Source organism: Dama dama, chromosome 25 (assembly GCF_033118175.1).
Source record: "Dama dama isolate Ldn47 chromosome 25, ASM3311817v1, whole genome shotgun sequence".
NCBI classification, from domain to species: domain Eukaryota; kingdom Metazoa; phylum Chordata; class Mammalia; order Artiodactyla; family Cervidae; genus Dama; species Dama dama.
In genome coordinates this window covers 21,973,988-21,986,833 of record NC_083705.1, presented here as the reverse complement: position 1 = coordinate 21,986,833, position 12,846 = coordinate 21,973,988, and the positions used below count along the sequence as shown (strand labels likewise).

General features: G+C 38.9%; 1 protein-coding gene across 1 annotated transcript in view; it reads left to right on the top strand.

Annotated features, from left to right (window-relative positions):
* The window catches only part of NLN (neurolysin), a 95,129-nt gene that overhangs the window by 59,337 nt on the left and 22,946 nt on the right, over positions 1-12,846 (top strand). The window contains exons 8-9 of the mRNA XM_061129666.1: positions 1,112-1,478; positions 10,159-10,360. Of these exons, the coding sequence (XP_060985649.1) occupies positions 1,112-1,478; positions 10,159-10,360 (569 nt within the window). The remainder of the gene's footprint in view (positions 1-1,111; positions 1,479-10,158; positions 10,361-12,846) is intronic.

The window sequence follows — 12,846 nt, the reverse complement described above, 5'->3', positions numbered from 1 at the left end:
TTATAGAGCCAACATTTTTTACCTTACATACATAACAAACTGTGGAGACCAAACACATAATAAAAGCATACTGCTTTAGCCAAATACAGTGACATAGTCAAAAACTGACCATAACATTAAATTGCAGTGTCCACCTAAAAAGTAGAAATGCTGTGTCCAAATAGACCTTCTTCATAGGAATAGTGGAGAAGGCAATGGCAGCCCACTCCAGTACTCTTGCCTGGAAAATCCCATGAACAGAGGAGCCTGGTGGGCTGCAGTCCATGGGGTCGTGAAGAGTCAGACAGGACTGAGCAACTTCACTTTCACTTTTCACTTTCATGCATTGGAGAAGGAAATGGCGACCCACTCCAGTGTTCTTGCCTGGAGAATCCCAGGGACGGGGGAGCCTGGTGGGCTGCAGTCTATGGGGTCGCACAGAGTCAGACATGACTGAAGCCACTTAGCAGCAGCAGCATAGGAATGGAGTAGTTATTAACTGAGTCCATGACTGTCAAAGGAACTGAGCAGTTTCCAGTAATTCCAATCGTAGGTCACATCCGATTTGTCTTCCCTAGCTCTGAGGAGCCAGCAGTGCGGGAGACACAGGAGACTCAGGTTTGATTCCTGGGTCAGGAAGATCCCCTGGAGTAGGACATGGCAACCCACTTCAATATCTTTCCTAGAAAATTCCATAGACAGAGTAGCCTTGTAGGCTACAGTCCATGGGGTCACAAGGAGTTGACACAGCTGGGCACATGGAACAGAACAGAGGAGCCTCACCTCACCGAAAAATAATCATGTTCATGAAGAGTAATTTAGTTTCACTATCACTTCCTTGAGTTCTGTGAGATAAATTTCAGCTTTGTTGATGCTGTGAGGAAGTTGTGGCCTGATTTGGGGGGTGCCCCCCCCAAAAAAAGAGAGCCATAAAATAAATTACCCTGAGGAGAACAGCAGCGCTGTCATAATGAAGCCTGCTTTCCTCTCTCCCTCCCTCTTTTTCCTTCTCCTTCCTTCCTTCCTCCTGATTTGACAAAGGAGGAAGCACCATGCTGGACTACTGGTGGTATGTATGGTTATGCTTGCTCCCAAGAGCAATGGATTGCTAACTTTTCCCTCTTCCTCACAGATGATTTAAGCCAGAAATTAAAACCCTTGGGTGAAGCAGAACGAGAGTTCATTCTGAACTTGAAGAAAAAGGAATGTGAAGAGAGAGGTTTTGAATACGATGGGAAGATCAATGCCTGGGATCTCCACTACTACATGACTCAGACAGAAGAACTCAAGTACTCTGTAGACCAGGAGACCCTCAAGGAATACTTCCCAATTGAAGTGGTCACTGAAGGCTTACTGAGCATCTACCAGGAGTTGTTGGGACTTTCATTTGAGCAAGTGACAGATGCTCACGTTTGGAATAAAAGTGTTACACTTTACTCTGTGAAGGATAAAGCTACAGGAGAAGTATTAGGACAGTTCTACTTGGACCTCTATCCAAGGTACTGAGGATCACAGTGGTGAAGGGACCTTAGAGATTCATCTCCTACCCAGATTGAGACTCTTGTCTTTCATAATTCTCATACGTGATTCCTAGTAAAGGGATTAAAAATGTGGGCTCTGAAGCCAGAATGTCTAGCTCCATCACTTACTAGGCAAGTTACTTAATTTTTCTCTGCCTCAGTTTCCTTATGTATATTATAGGTCCTATGGGAATGGGATGGGAATATCAATCATACCTGCTTTGTAATGTTGTTGTTAGGATTGAAACGGTTCATTACATGCAAAGATTTTAGAAGACTGCTCAGAACACAACAAGCGCTTGATAGGTGTGAGCTACTTCCATCATCACCATCATGATCATCTAGTTTGTGTGCTGCATTTCTTAATTTACTTATTTATTTTTATAATTAGATTCTGGTTTTTTGTTTTTTTTTTTACTGTGCCACATGGCTTGTGGGATCTTAGTTCTCTGTTCAGTTCAGTTCAGTTCAGTTGCTCAGTTGTGTCTGACTCTTTGCAACCCCATGGACTGCAGCACACCAGGCTTCCCTGTCCATCACCAGCTCCCAGCACCTACTCAGACTCATGTCTGTCAGGTCGGTGATACCATCCAACCACCTCATCCTCTGTCATCCCCTTTTCCTCCCACCTTCAATCTTTCCCAGCATCAAGGTCTTCTCCAATGAGTTGGTTCTTCGCATCAGGTGGCCAAAGCATTGGAGCTTCAGCTTCAGCATCAGTCCTTCCAGTGAATGTTCAGGACTGATCTCCTTTAGGGTGGACTGGTTGGAGCTCCTTGCTGTCCAAGGGACTCTCAAGAGTCTTCTCCAACACCACAGTTCAAAAGCATCAATTATTTGGCACTCAGCTTTCTTTGTAGTCCAACATTCACATCCATACATGACTACTGGAAAAGCCATAGCTTTGACTAGACAGACCTTTGTTGGTAAAGTAATGTCTCTGCTTTTTAATATGCTGTCTAGTTTTGTCATAGTTTTTCTTCCAAGAAGCAAGTGTCTTTCCAATTTCATGGCTGCACTCACCATGTACAGTGATTTTGGAGCCTAAGAAAATAAAGTCTCTCACTGTTTCCATTGATTCCCCATCTATTTGCCTTGAAGTGATGGGAATAGATGCCATGATCTTCGTTTTCTGAATGTTGAGTTTTAAGCCAACTTTTTCACTCTCCTCTTTCATTTTCATCAAGAGGCTCTTTAGCTCTTCTTCGTTTTCTGCCGTAAGGGTGGTGTCATCTGCATATCTGAGGTTATTGATATTTCTCCTGGCAATCTTGATTCCAACTTGTGCTTCATCCAGCCTGGCGTTTAACATGATGTACTCTGCATATAAGTTAAATAAGCTGGGTGACAATATACAGCCTTGATGTACTCCTTTCCCGATTTGGAACCAGTCTGTTGTTCCATGTACAGTTCTAACTGGTGCTTCTTGACCTGCATACAGATTTCTCAGGAGGCTGGTATTCCCATCTCTGGAAGAATTTTCCACAGTTTATTGTGATCCCACACAGTCAAAGGCTTTGGCATCATCAGTGAAGCCAAAGTAGATGTTTTCTCTGACCACGAATCAAACCCAGGCCCTTGATAATGGAAGCACAGAGTCCTAATCACTGAACTGCCAGGGAAGTCTCTGCATTTCTTAATTTAAAATTGACCTCAGAACATTTATTTTTCAGGTACTCTGCCAATACTCTTAAACCTGTCACCTCTCCCTTCAGTCTGGCTGAAAGGCAGCATAGTATTAAGGAATAGGAAAATCTTGCCAGTCATTCAAATTTGAGGTGGAATGCTTGAGTGACATAACCTTTGTGGGTCTCTTTATCCACCTCTGTAGTACGGGAATGATGTTCCCTTTTCAGGATTGTTCTGTACATTAGATTATTCAATCAATGGTAAGAATTAAAAATATTATTATTATTATCTTTGTAGCGTGTTGTAACTATGGACTCCACAGTATTTCATCAGACTTGAAAGGATTTAGGTTACTCTTCGTGGGCTGCCTTCCAAAACAAAAACCACACTGTTGCAATTTTCCTAGATCAGAGTAAGTAATAGCATATCTTTAGGTCAGCAACACATACAAGTTCATAATCTACTGACGAGGTGGCTTCAAGAAGGGGCTGGATAACTCCCATCAGCCAGACAGGAGGCAGAGTTGTCTTATCCGACTGCTTTATGAACTTTCTTTCACTTCTGGTATGATCTAAAGATAAACCCATGTCAGATGTGGATAAGTCTGTTTTTAATTGAATGATGTCAGGATATATAGTTTGAGGCCAAGAATTCTTCAAGGGGAAATCCTTCAACATCGGAGCCTCCTATAACCGTGCCTCAGTTTGCCTTCTGCGGCCAAAGGTAGCAGTTCTTGCTGCCCATCCTGCTGTTCCTTTGTCCCAGATATAACTGCCGTCTTCTGTATTCAGAGATCTGGTTATTGCTACCAGCACTCGTGTGGGGACCAGAGAGTGATGTTCGAGTGATGTTCCGTGAGGGTAATGACCTAGTTAACAGTCGCTTTCTGTCACCTGACATGCTTGCTTCTCGTTTTCTTTGTCTACTTGACTCAAAAAGAGGATATTTGTAGTAGGTTAGGAAAGATCAGTTTCCTTTTTTTTTTAAATCACATATCAATTTTAATTCATCAAACCCTGAGATTCTCAAGCAATAGAAGAAACAAAAACTCAAATAGTTCCAACGTAAGAGTGCCAGGTAAGGGCATCTTTTTAAATCACCGTCCTTTTATAAACAAAATGTAAAGATGTAATCTTGGAGTAAGGAAACCTCTGAAATTAAGTGAATCAAGTTTATTTTTTAAAAGGAAAGATTAAACGCCCCTCAGTGGCACTGATTTTTAAATTAGTAGCAGTCTTTATGGCTTTTCATAATGGACCAAGAGGTATAAAGTATACCACAATAAACACTTTCCAGATTACTTTAGTTCATTTTCCCCTGTTAAAAATAATATTTATAGATCTGTTTGCCTGTTTAAACAATTGAGTCTAACTACATGAAATCATTGTAGAAACACTGATTGGCCCTTTGAACATCCAGAGACTGGCTGGCTGAAAATGCTATGAAATTCGGTGCATGGTTTCTGGTGTATATGTCCATGGATTCTCTTCCTTCCTCTCCGCTTCTGTCTGCCTCCCCTTCCCATTGCCCTGCTCGCTCCTAGCTCAGGCTTGATCAAGTTCTTTTTGTTGTTGTTGACTTACTTCTACTTATTTATTTCAAATAGATTTTATCTTTTAGCGCCCTTCTAGATTCACAACAAAACTGACCAGAAAGGACAGACATTTCCCATATATTCCCTGCCCCCACACGTGTATAGTTTCCCCCATTATCAACATCCCCCACCAGAGTGGTACATCTGCTAAGAACTGATTAACCTACATTGACACATCATTATCACCTAAATTATATTCGGGTTCACTCTTGATGTTATACTTTCTCTGGATTTGAAAAAGCATATAATGTCTATAAACCATTAGAGTATCATACAGAGTAGTTTCACTGCCCTGAAAATCCTCTGCTCTATCTATCCATTTCTTGCCCTGCCACACCAACCCCTGGAAACAACTGCTCTTTTTGCTTTCTCCGAAGTTTTGCCTTTTCTGAAATAATGTCATATGTGCTTAGTTACTCGGTAGTGTCTGATTCTTTGCAAACCCATGGACATTAGCCTGTCAAGCTCCTCTGTCCATGAGATTTTCCAGGCAAGAATACTGGAGTGGGCTGCCATTTCCTACTCCAGGAATATCATATAGATGGAATCATATAGCCCTTTCAGATTGGCTTCTTTCATTTAACATTATGCATTTAAGGTCCCTCCATGTGTTTCATGGCTTAATAGCTCATTTCTTTTCTTTTTAGCACTAAATAGTATTTCATTGTCTGGATGTACCACAGTTTATTCATTCATCTACTAAAGGGCATCTTGATTGCCTCCAAGTTTTGGCAATTATGAACGAAGCTGACATAAGCATCCTTGTGACATAAGGGGCTTCCCTGGTAGCTCAGTGGGTAAAGAATCCACCTGCAATGCAGGAGACCCCGGTTTGATTCCTGGGTCAGGAAGATCTTCTGGAGAAGGGATAGGCTACCCACTCCAGTATTCTTGGGCTTCCCTGTGGCTCAGCTGGTAAAGAATCCACTTGCAATATGAGAGACCTGGGTTTGATCTCTAGGTTAGGAAGATCCCCTGGAGAAGGGAACAGCTACCCACTCCAGTATTCTGGCCTGGAGAATCCCATGGACTGTATGGTCCATGGGGTCTCAAACAGTCGGACATGACCGAGTGACTTTCTAATTCTAATCTAAGCATCCTTGTACAGGTTTTTGTGTGGATATAAATTTTCAGTCCCTCTGGATAAATACCAAAGAGTGCAATTGCTATATTGTTTGATAAGAGTATGTTTAGTTTTGTAAGAAACTACCAAACTGTCTGCCAGAATGGATGTACTATTTTGCATTACCACCAGCTATGAATGAGAGTTTCTGTTGTTCTACATCCTGTTAGCATTTGGTGGTGTTGGTTTTCTGGATTTTGGTAATTTTAATAGGTGTGTAGTGGTATCTTGTTTTAATTTGCATTTCCCTGATGACATATGGTGTGGAATAACTTTTCATATACTTAATTACCATCTCTGTATCTCCTTTGATGAGGTGTCTGTTAAGGTCTTTGGTATATTTTTTAATCAGGTTGTTTATTTTCTTATTGATGAGTTTTAAGAGTTCTTTGTATATTTTTGATAACAGTCTTTTATCAGATATCTCTTTTGTAAATATTTCCTCCTAGCCTATGGCCTGTCTTATCATTTTCTTGACAGTGTCTTTCTCAGAGCAGAAAATTTTCATTTCAGTGAAATCCAGCTTATTAATTTTTTTTCTTTCATGGATTGTGCGTTTCTTGCATCTAAAAAGTCATTGCCAAACCCAGGGTCATCTAGATTTCCTTCTGTGTTGTATTCTAGGAGTTTCATAGTTTTGCATTTTACATTTAGGTCTGTGATCCATTTTTTGAGTTATTTTTTGTGAAGGGTGTAAGGTCTGTGTCTAGACTCATTTTTTTTGCATGTGGATGTCTAGTTGTTCCAGCACCATTTGTTGAAAAAAATTGTCTAGCCTTTGCCCTTTTGTCAAAAAGAAGTTGACTATATTTATAGAAGTATATTTTTAATTTCCAAATATTTGGATATTTTCCAGATAGCCTTCTGTTATTTCTAGTTTGGTTCTGTTATTGTTGGAGAGTGTACTTTATATCTTTTCAGTTCTTATAAATTGTTTTGATTTATGTCCAGCATATAATTAGTCTTGGTGAATATTCCATGTGTACTTGAGTATTGTTTTCTGTTGTTGAGTTGAGAGTTCTACAAATGCCAGTTAGGTAAAGATAACCGATAATGTTGTTCAGGTTTTTTGTATCTCAGCTGATTTTCTCTTGGCCTGTTCAGCTAATTACTGAGAAAGGAAGCCTCTGACTGATTTGTCTGTTTCTTCTTTCAGTTTTATCAGTTTTTGCTTTGTGTATTTTTTTAAATTGAAATATAGTTGATTTACAATGTTGTGTTAATTTCTGCTGTGCAACAATGTGATTCAATTATATATATTCACACATTCTTTATATGTACATATGCATTCTTTCTTTTCTATTATGGTTTATCATGGGATATTGAATTGCTTAATATATTTTGAAGTTCTGCTTTTAGATATATACATATTTAGAATTGTTATATCCACTTAGAGAACTGTCCCATTTTTCAGTACATAATGTTCCTTATTATCTTTAGTAATATTCTGAGTTTACAGGTATTTTCGTTTAACGCTTTAAAGGTGGCATTCCATTGTCTTCTGGCTTGCATAGTTTCTGACAGGAGATGGCTGTAATTCTTATCTTTGTCCTACTACATGCAATGTGTTCTTTCCCTCTGACTGCCTTCAAGATTTTCTCTTTGTTCATCATTTTTAGCAGTTTCATACACTTAGGAATATGGGATTTTTTTTCCCCTGGTTCTTTGTTTTGTGTTTGTCTTCCTTGGTGTTCTCTGAACTTATTGGATTTATGACTTAGTGTCATTAATTTTGGAAAATTCTCAGTTATTCTTTTGTTTTGTTTGGATTTTTTGGCCTGTACTGCACAGCTTGCAGGCTCTTAGTTCCCCAGCCAGAAATTGAACCCAAGCCCTTGGCAATGAAAGCGTGGAGCCCTAACCACTGAACCGCCAGGAAGTCCCCTAATTTTGGAAGATTCTCAGCTATTCTTCAAATATTTCTTCTGTCCTCTGTCCTCCTTATGAAACTCCAGTTACATATTTAGTAGGTCATTTGATATTGTCCTATAAGTCTTGATTCTCTGTTCTTGTGTGTGTGTGTGTTTATATGTTAGTAATTTCTCTTGACCTATCTTTGGATTCAGTGATTCTTTCCTTGGCTGTAAGAAGTCCCTCAATGAGACTATCACAGGCATTCTTCATCCTTATTACTGTGCTTTTCACGTCTAGCATTTTCATTGTATTCTCATAGTTTCCAGCTCTCTACCAAAATTATCCTTCTGACTGTGCAGACTGTCTACCTTTTCCTCAAGAATGTTTAACATTTAACAATTTATTTTAAATACTCTAATAGCTCCAACATTTTTGTCATATGAATCTATTTTTCTTGCTCCTTTTGCCTCTTGACATTGTGTTTTTTCCTTGTGTCTTCATATGCCTTACAATTTTTTTTTTTTAAGTCAGGTATCTTATATAAAACAGTAAAAACTAAGATAGTCTTTATACCTAGCAGTGGGCACATACTTGCTAGGCCTTTAATGTGAGTGTCTGATTCATTCTATTTAGTACTGGAGCTGGATTTGGGCCTTGTTATTGCTATGGTTAACCTCAGTGAACCCAAAGCTTCAGCTCAGATTCCTGTATGTGTTTAGGATGAGAGCTTATTTGCCAGAGTTTTTTTTTAGTCTCTGTTCCCCATGCAATGTGAGTTTGTCCATGTGTTCTGTGCTTTAAAGAGGTCTCTTTTCATGCTCTTGCTCCTCTTCTTGCAGTAGACTGCTGTTACTTATTACTGGATTCCTATTAGCCTTGTTAGGGGAGTGTCGATTCTGTTGTTCAGATTAAAGGTCGGTCTTAGGAAGGCTCTGGGTCCCTGGGTGTTAGGAGTGGGCCTATTCAGTGAATCTGCCCCATCCTCAGCTGTAGGTCTGGGCCGAGGATGTTTTCCTGCCCCACCTTCAGAGTAGAGTTTTTTTGTTTGTTTGTTTTTCTGTTACCACCCCCCAGTAGCAGTGAGTTTTTAGCATTGCTCTTAAGGCAACAGTGTTTCTTGCCTTTAAGGTCCAGGCTCATGTTCTCTAGGAGGAAGATGAAACAGACCTGGGCAGGGCTCCCTTCCACCAGGCCTGCGTCAGCACTGATTCTTTCTCAGCGTTCTCATCCTGCCCCTGACTTTTTCATGTGTACCCAGTAAGATCTGTGGAGAAGACCTTGCAAATGGATGCAAAATTTCCCTTATCTAATAACTCCTAGTGGTTCCCTACTTTTGCTGATCCACCATCAATCTTTATCAATTTGTTAAAAATTCTCTTACTGGTGTCTACAGGTTAAAAAACACACACATACACACAAGCAAAAAAAAAAAAAAGTGCTTGCTTCCTTTCTCTCAATCCTTGGAGGCATCTGTCTTAGACTGTAGGTTGGTTGCTCTTCAACTTTCACTTTATGATGGGTTCAAGAAAAGTTGTGATTTGCAGGTTGTCCATCATGTTGCTGTAAGAATAGGATCAATGCCCTGTTCAGCTTGATTCTTAATCAAGCTGTTTCTTAATGGGAAGCTGTAAAGAGACTAGTTTGTTTTTGTTTTACCTGAATAACTTCAGCAGGAAAAAAAACAGTTATGAGTCAAGAAAAGTTAATACAGAAAAAGACTTAAAAATCAAAACATCAAACTAAACTTAAATGTATTTTAGTGCTCTGAGCAAAGAAAAGAGGAGGAAACCTATTCCTATAACAAAGTCTAACAGCCCTTAGCTTCTGGAGAGATCATCACAGATATCACATTGTCCTAGCATAGATGACTTTATAGTATAATTTATGCTTTTTTTCCCAGGCTAACTAAAACCATTGTTTCCAAAAAGGCCTGTCTGGTTTATAAAAGGAGCTCATTTAATTATGAGTACTGATTCTCCCCTTATTGAATAAAAGAACAACTTTACTATCTGGATTTTAGTTTTTATCAGTTTTTTTAAATCAATTTTAATTTTAAGGAAAAAGTGCCTAGTAAGTCAAACTCTGTATCTTTTATCTCATATTTGCATCAACGCTATTTAGTGTTTAATGACTCCATCTTTGAAGATGAAAAGCAGGAGCACGTTAAAATAAATTGGATGTTCAGCTATACCCTATTTGAGGTATATATTAATTCTAACATTAAGATTTCAACACAAGAAACCTTGGAAATATACCTCATATCAAGTGATAGTGGGTTTTTTGTTGTTCTTTTTTCAATTTTCATTGTTTCATTTTGACAGAACGTTGACCTGCTTCATAAAAGGTGAGTTAAATGTTTCAAAGCATCTTCTGTTATCAAAAGACTGAGAGAGGCCATGCCAATGTTGTTGCTAAAGAAGAGTGTGTGAATCTCACCAACTGTGCTTCTGGTCCCTTAGGGAAGGGAAGTATAACCACGCTGCCTGCTTTGGTCTCCAGCCTGGATGCCTCCTGCCTGACGGGAGCCGCATGATGTCTGTGGCTGCCCTCGTGGTGAACTTCTCACAGCCACTAGCAGGTCGTCCCTCTCTCCTGAGACACGATGAGGTGAGGACTTACTTCCATGAATTCGGTCATGTCATGCATCAGATTTGTGCACAGGTGAGTGCTTGTTTGTTTGTTTTTTTAATGGTAAACCTACTAATTGCTTTTCCAGAATTTTTTTTCCCACTGATGTCAGATTTCTCAACGTTTCTTAGCATGTTTTTCTCAGAAGCTGAACATGTTCAAAAATGTCATAGGCCTTCTACAAAACCACAACATTTTTCTGATTGTGTCCTCTTTCACAACATATTTTTACTCCAAGATCCAGCCACTGATGAAAGAGCTTCATTGAATCCCATCCTGTGGCGTGAGTGCATGCGTGCTCAGTCATGTCTGACTCTTGAGACCCTGTGGACTGCAGCCTGCCAGGCTTTGTCTGTGGACTTTTCCAGGCAAGAATACTGGAGTGGGTTGCCATTTCCTTCTCCAGGGGATCTTCCCAACCCAGGGTTCAAACCCTGCATCTCCCTGGTGTTTCCTGCATTGCCAGGTGGATTCTTTACCACTGAGCCACCTGGAAGCCCCACCCTTTGGAAGAAGAAAGAAAACTATTGTTAAGGAAGGGTGTCAAATTTTTTTTTTCCCTTTTAAATCTTTTCCTCAGAGGACTTTGGTGTAAGCTTCAGAGATAAACTGTGCTGTAATCTGTCTCTTATGCTTATTAATGCTTTGTTTAGTTCAGTGGTTTTCAATCATCCAGACTTTATACTCCTTTTTAAATAATGAATAATTTCTTATACTGTCCTTTACTAGCCGTCAATTAAAATCACAGATAACATGGTATAACCCTGGGGGGAATTTACCAAGAAAGAGATGTGTGTGTGCAATGGATTGCAACTAATTTCTCTTTATTTCTAAAAATGAAAAGTATATTTATTCTTAACTTCATAACACAGTCCAGTAAACTAGGCCCAGACTGTTCTAGGATGAACCATGTGAACTTGCTGATATTTAACCACTGTTGATACGAAAACATCTAGTTCAGTTGTTCAACCTAACAGTTTTTAAAATTGATATTTACATAAATGGAGGGACAGCTTTCCAAATTGGAAATCTCCACTCATCTCTAAAGGTGAACTTTTTAGAAATAGCCTCTTTATTAGAATAGTTTTAGATTTACAGAAAAATTGCAAAGATAGTACTCCTCACCTTGTTTCCCTTACTGTTAATGTCTTACAGTACATTTGCCAAAACTTGGAAGCTAACTTTGGTGTGGTACCTCTAACTAGACTCAACACTTTACTTGGAGTTTTCTAGTTTTTCCCAAACTGTCTTTTCTATACCGATTTTTTTTTTCAAATCTAGCTAACATCCTCACTAAACATAAATGAAAGCATTTTGTTTATATTTTTCAAATTCTGGGCCCGCCAGGTTCTTCTTTCCATGGGATTTTCAAGCAAAAATACTGGAGTTGGTTGCCATTTCCTTTTCCAGGGGATCTTCATGACCTGGATCGAACAAGGATCGAACCCTCGTCTCTTGTGTCTCCTGCATTGCAGGCAGATTCTTTACCCATTGAGCCATCAGGAAAACCCCTTAATATCCTCACTGCACATAAAAGAAAACATTTTGTTTACATTTTTCAAGTCCTAGGCATGGTTGTGTAGTATGACATAATGAAGAGTTCAGGTTATATGTGAATAAACTTGAATCTTGCAGCAAAAACTGCAGACTGATACGTAAGTGGTTTTGTCAACTCAAGACCAAGAGTAGTATAGCCACTTGTCTTAGTTCAGAGTGCTATTAACATAACAGAATACCATAGATTGGGTGACGTATAAATAGCATGTTGTCCTGACATGTGCATTTCAATGCTGGACATCCAGCATCCCACACCTAGAGTAGCCCCTAATCGTTGTAATAACCAAAAATGTACCCATTCTTTTCCAGAAAACGACTATCACTTTTGTTAAAAGAAAAAAAAAAAAAAAAACTATTTAGTTCTTTCAACATTTTATCTTTACCTCCTGGTGCTTCCATGTTCTATTTTTAAAAGGCAGAGGGGAATAGGATATGAATCTGTTCAGATAAATAAATCCTGGTACACTAACACAGCCATTTCTGCTCTCTATTTAATCCAAAGAGAATAAAGCTTTCAGAATAACATAAATTTTCTTCCTTAGATAATTTTAAAGTCTTATTTTCACAGCAATAGGGTTCCTGAAATATTTATTTTCCATCAGTGTCCGGCATTTCCTTTAAGTAGAATAAAACTAGATTCCATTTTTCTAAAACATTTTTATGAATAATTTGGAAAAGTCAAATATTTTTCTTAATTTCAGACTTATGTGACTTAGATTATCTAAGATCCAGTTATGTACTTGTACATAGATAAACAGGAGATCTTCTTTGGATCTGAGAACCTGTGAAAATCTGATTTAAGCTATAGAAGTCTCTTCGAGAAAAATGGACATAAATTTACACAACCAAATTTTTACATGGAATTTCAAAGGGCTGCTAACCCCCTAAAGCCTAGGTCGTACTGAATTCCAAGTTAAGAACTATTTCCTCCTTTGTCTGGATGTTAATTATCAGCTAATGAT